Consider the following 5,710-nt stretch of genomic DNA (forward strand, 5'->3'; position numbering starts at 1 on the left):
CTTGGAAGCAGATTTTTTTTTTTTTTTTTTTTTTTTACCTCCAGGAGCCAGCGGGAAGTTAAGTGAAACGTGCTCCCGGTTTGAGGTCTCTTTCTCGGCCACGCGTTTTCCAATATCCGCGGTAGGTACTGGAGGGAGAAAATGGAGGGAAATGTTCACATTAAATATACATAACAAAAGAGTCAGATATGCAATTACTTTATAGTTGTTGTTTTTTTTAACGTATTGATGTTTAGCTATTAACACATATTAAAGAAGTATGTGGGGATTGCGGCATATTTACAACCTGGCGTTTTATTTCGAAAACAATTGCAATAAAATAAATACTAACCATTATCCGTGTATATATTAATGTTTTGGGTTTTTTTTACCTGCAAATTTTTATTTTGTACAGAGATTTAAAAGTTTGAAAACTGGTGGTCTTATATATTCCAGAAATGCACGTGAAGAAAAAAAAACTCACTAAATAACCTTTATTGCTGATATATCTCATTTAAGGTAATATATGTGCCACATCATTATATTACATGTCATAGTCAATATCTACAAAACACATTAACGGCGAGAACATGTGCAGAGCAGACGTACGGTGGTTCCTGAGCTCCCACGCCGGGTTCAGCGCACCGTGCACGGCTGTAGGATCTAAACGTATTCCCTGCAGGGCATCCGGAAACTAAAGTAACTTCCCTCTCTCCTCCTATAGTGCTTACACTCTGCATATGTGAAACTCCCCCGTGCTGCCCGTGTTTTAATCCTTCTTGTATATCATGCACAATCACAGCAATAATGTTTTTTGTGGGTTTTTTTTCTGCAGTCAAAGCCTCGCACACACCAGGTCAGATGATCCCAAAAGTGCTGCACACGCTGACTGCAAAACGAGAGTGGTGTGTTTAAGTCAAAAACATGCACTTTTTTTTTATGTTGACTATTTTGCATCCTCGTTTTAAAATGCAGGTTTTTATGACTGGTAAAATAATAAACATTAAGCAAAATCACGAGTGCATACTGTAATGATTTATTTAATTCCTTACAACATTTGGTCCGCTGCATGAGTGCAGCGCATGCAAGGGGGCCCCTGCATGCACAAAATGTGCATAACAAAAGACGAAAAATCAAGGGGCTGATAGTCGCTGCTATGGATTGTGTTGGTGGAGGGAGGCGAGGGGGCGTTTCGTGTCAAAGTCATATCCATATGTGTGAAGAAAATCAATATATATTGTAACTAAAATTACATTACATTTGTAATATCATTAAAATTGTAACAATGCATGACTTTGCACTTTCTCGCTGTCCATTTTATGCACACTTTTTTAGAAGGGAAAATGTTGCGAAATTTAAACGTGCGTTATATTTAGCGTTCTATAAATATGTTTAATTCCACACACACACACACACACACACTGATTTTTTTCATTCAACACGCTTTTCATTTTATTTCACTGACAAAGCAGATGATCATTGTAGGCTAATAATAAAATATATAGCGCATATAGGTCACGTGCATGCTCGAAGCGTTTAAAGGGAAAACCATACGAAGAGCAGATTTGCCAGATGCAATATACACCAGACATTTAAATAACGTATGTATACAAAATATATGCAAATAATTCACATCTAACACAGTACATAATGCATGTACCATTTGAATGTTGCATGACTTACGCATAAAGTGGCTGCAGGGAGTGGTTGGGTAGGGATGGGGCTATAAACATTTTTTTTTTGCATCACCTGTCAAGAGCAATGAATAGGCGTGGAGTGCATGACTATTAATTGATGAAGGTGTCTACAAACTAGCACACCTCCCCAAACTGTCATTTTATTTGTGCAGCCACAATAGCAGCTGCATTTTTAGCTGCTTTTTCTCTCCCCCTCCCCTTCACAACGCCCCCCCCCCCCCCCCCCTTCTCTCTCTCTCTCTCTCTATTTGGCTCTCTCTCTCTGTTGTATTCCTCTAGTTGAGGCAGTTGTGCACACCTTCCCCTCGCCCTGCAGCCGACCAGAGGGGAGTGGAGCCGGCAGAGGCAGGTATAGCAGCAGTCCTGGTGGATGCATCATTCTCATTCCTCTACCATGCCGGACTGGGTGCATGCAGCCGGCGCGCTGCAGCTGAGATGAGAGTCAGCATGTCAAAGTTCGGCATGGAGGTATAGACCGTGGAATGCCCAGTGGAACCCATTTAGCCGGGATTAATGCATTTGGAGCGGATCTATAAAAGATGGGCGACCTGGAGTGTGGTTTTGAAGAGATGCAAGGAGTCAGGCTGGGATACCTGCTCATCCAAGGCAAGCAAATGTTTGCTTTGTCTCAGGTCTTCACCGAGCTGCTCAAGAACATTCCACGCACCACCGTGCACAAGCGCATGGACCACCTGAACGTGAAGAAGCACCACTGTGACCTGGACGAGCTGCGCAAGCTCAAAGCAATAAACTCCATCGCGTTCCACGCAGCCAAGTGCACTCTCATATCGCGGGAGGACGTGGAGGCTCTCTACGTCTCCTGCAAGACCGAGCGGGTGTTGAAGTCCGGCAGCCACAAAAGGAAGGCGGCGTCGTGTGAACCCACGGACCGCCTCGCGTCCACGGAGCTCCTCCGCGCCGACGCTGAGCTCTGGCAAGAAAAAGTTTGGTTGAGTTTGCACGGCGTGCACGAAAAAGCGGCCAGGGGGAGGCGAGAGGCCAGCTGCGACTCCAAACTACCTCACTTTTACCACAAAACCCACGGACGGGAGTACCGCTCGGCCGCCAAGTCCACTCACAGACACTTTAAAAACTATGAAACCGCCAAGTTGCAAGGGAACCGGGTGACGTTCAGCCAGAGGCACTCGTTTTTCCGTAGCGCTCCTGCAGCGGCGCTCCAGTCCACCATGGCTGCTCATTCCAGGCTCTCTCGCACAGCCGGCGACCTTCAACACAAAAGGAAGAGGAGGCGCGAAGGGGGCGGCGGCAGGGACGGTGTTAGACACCCCTGGAAAAGCAGACACCACCATCACGTCCCGCCGGTGGTGCTTGTGCAACCCAAATCCTCCATTACGCACCGGACGGCGTTTGGTGCCTTCCAGCTCAGCCCGAACTTCTACCTTCACCACCATCACATCCAACCGAGCTTTCCGGACAGCAGCGACACCGAGTCCAGCACCTACTCGGACCGGGCCTACCCCGACTCGGATTTTGGTTCCGGTTTCTCCACCAGCAGCAGCTCGGACGAAGAGGAGGAGGAGGAGGATGAAGATGACACCCAGTCTGATAGCACTGAGGTCAGCTCGGATGAGGAAGAGGAGAGCTCCTCTCATTCCGACTCCAGCTCCGTTTCCAGCCGGGTTTCGGTCCAGAGTATCCGGTTCAGACGAGCCCGAGTTGCCAAAATCCTTAACCCAATCAAAGCTCCTGTGGTTCTGCAGCCCACTTTTCACTACAACAACCAGCAGCAGCATGGCGGCTCACTACTACAGGACCACGCTGCCTCCACACATGAGAAACCATGGGAATTTAGGAATCACTCTACAGGATCTATACCCAAATTCCACTCGGTTCTTTTCACCGAGACCAAATGGGACCAAACAGGTCCAAACAGAACTTTGGATGAACACTTTGATACCAAGCATGCATCAAGCAGGACGTTAGTGTGTCCCATCAACGAGCACAAAGACGACACAGTACGGAGATTCTGCAGCGATGAAAGGGAGGTGAGATCCCCTGGACTAAGACTGCAGAAAATAAAGACCGAGGCGGAGGAGCCCTCTGTGACGGCCTCCCCCGCCCTCGAGAGCGGCTGCAAGGTAGCCAGGACGCCGCCGCTCGGTCTCCATAAAGTGAAATTAAAAGTGGAAGAGAGTTGCGATGAATATGAACGCCAGAGCCAGCCTGCTGCGGTCAAATGCAAAGAAGCACCGTGCAGCTCTGACGCGTCAGTGGAGGGTAGAACCTGCACGGAGAGGAACCTCGGTGAGTCTCCAGCGTCACAAGGGCGGCTAGATTGCAGGGCTCTGGGGAGGAAATCCAAGCTTTCCAGGGCACAATCAAAACACGCCAGGGTGACCAGGACTGCCTCTTCCTCCTCCTCCTCTTGCGGCTCTCAGCCCTGCGAGGACACCTCCATGGAGGATTTACCCAGCCGACGTAAACGCATCGGCACAATGCCCGCAGCGTGGACCCAAAAACCGCCGTTCAGCCTGATGGCAAACTTCCCTTTCTCGGCGTCGCTGGTTGTTGGCAGCGACGGGGATCTGAGCCCCGCTTACTCCCTCAACTCTCTGAGGGCTGCCGGGCCTCCCCCTCCGTCTCACCCCGTGTGGAGATGGCAGCCAGGCGGACACATTCTCCCTCCCCCACACGCTCAAAGGACCAGGAGATACTGAGCAGGGGGAAAACACACACACACACAAATCACCCCCCCCCCCCCCTCCCCTCCAGAAATAAATAAATTCACATTTTAATTACAAACACACTTGCAGTAAACGCCCACTGTAGACTGTGATGCCTCTAGTGGATTGGTATTTTTTTAACTGATACTTTTGTCCCCCTCCGACCTGTTGGATTGTAAACTGTGCCAGGTTGTCTCTGGTTGGTGCTTTTTCTGGAGAAGAAAAGCTTTGGTGGAATTAAAAAACATATATCAGGGTTATTCCATTATGTGCCACCCTTTAGACCATTTCAGCGTTTTACAGACTTATTCAAGTGGGTTTGGTAACGTCTGTTTATCACAGTTAAGCCTTTATTAGATTTGACAGGACTTTATTCTGTTGTGCTAGTTTGTTATTTTTCTCTTTTTTGTGTGATCTGTTTTTTGTGAAGTGTAAAGAAATACATCGATGCAGGCCCAGAGACATTACACGCGCCTTATGAAGAGACAATCAAAACAAACAAAATGGCCGAAACTCCGTTTTTTATCTTGGTGTGTTTACAACTAATTTGGACTATATATGTTGAAATATAATGATTTTTTTTTCGACCTGAAGGCCACAGAGAAACACATGTGTCTCAATTTGCGTACTTTCATACTTAATAATTTGCATTTTTAATGTGTAAGATGCCGATAAATGCAAGTATGAACGCAGCTTTAGAGCACAGGAAAGCAATACGCACTTTGTTGTTGTTTGGGGTCCTGTGTCAGCTAGTAGGAGTTCGTGGCTTGCCTGATTAAAATGATTTTTTTTTTACAGAAGGTTAAAGTTATTCTACTATGAGCTAATAGGAGTTTGTGGCTTGCCTGATTAAAATGTTTTTTTTTTTTTACAGAAGGTTAAAGTTATTCTACTATGAGCTAATAGGAGTTTGTGGCTTGCCTGATGAAAACGATTTTTAGATAGGGTTAAAAATGATTATATTTCACACTTAAAATCTAATAAGGCGTGTCTCTATACGGTGACACCAGACTTTCATTTTGAATTCTGCTATGGCACACCAACCACCCACCCGAAAAATATGTTAGCTTTATTTAATAAACACCCTAAATGTAACCTATTGAGCGTCAATGAATGTAGTGACTCCAAGCTGTGTTGTGTATATGCTCACACACTTCCAACCACCAGGAAACATGTCATGGTGGCTGTTTTAAGGAAATATGTGAGATGTTATAATTCAGGACAAGTGCCTGCTAATTGGCAGGTTTTCTAAGAAAAAAAGGGGGGTTCCAATTAATGGCGACAAAAGGCCCCGTGGCTGAGAATGATGTCATTCAGATGATTGTATTTAAAATGGGTTTAAAGTGCTTT

At 46.3% G+C, this 5,710-nt stretch overlaps 1 protein-coding gene across 1 annotated transcript; it reads left to right on the forward strand.

Annotated features, from left to right (window-relative positions):
- The first annotated feature begins 2,212 nt into the window (after nucleotides 1-2,212).
- skida1 (SKI/DACH domain containing 1) lies at nucleotides 2,213-5,103 on the forward strand. The gene has a single exon (XM_061965479.1). It carries the CDS (start codon nucleotides 2,216-2,218, stop codon nucleotides 4,352-4,354), a length of 2,139 nt encoding a protein of 712 aa, XP_061821463.1. The 5' UTR covers nucleotides 2,213-2,215; the 3' UTR covers nucleotides 4,355-5,103.
- The last annotated feature ends 607 nt before the right edge of the window (nucleotides 5,104-5,710 follow it).

This window comes from Nerophis lumbriciformis, linkage group LG07, assembly GCF_033978685.3.
Source record: "Nerophis lumbriciformis linkage group LG07, RoL_Nlum_v2.1, whole genome shotgun sequence".
Lineage (NCBI taxonomy): Eukaryota > Metazoa > Chordata > Actinopteri > Syngnathiformes > Syngnathidae > Nerophis > Nerophis lumbriciformis.

Bases quoted from the DNA above. Each gene is read 5' to 3' on its own strand.
- skida1 (XM_061965479.1), top strand. From the start codon at position 2,216: ATGGGCGACCTGGAGTGTGGTTTTGAAGAGATGCAAGGAGTCAGGCTG.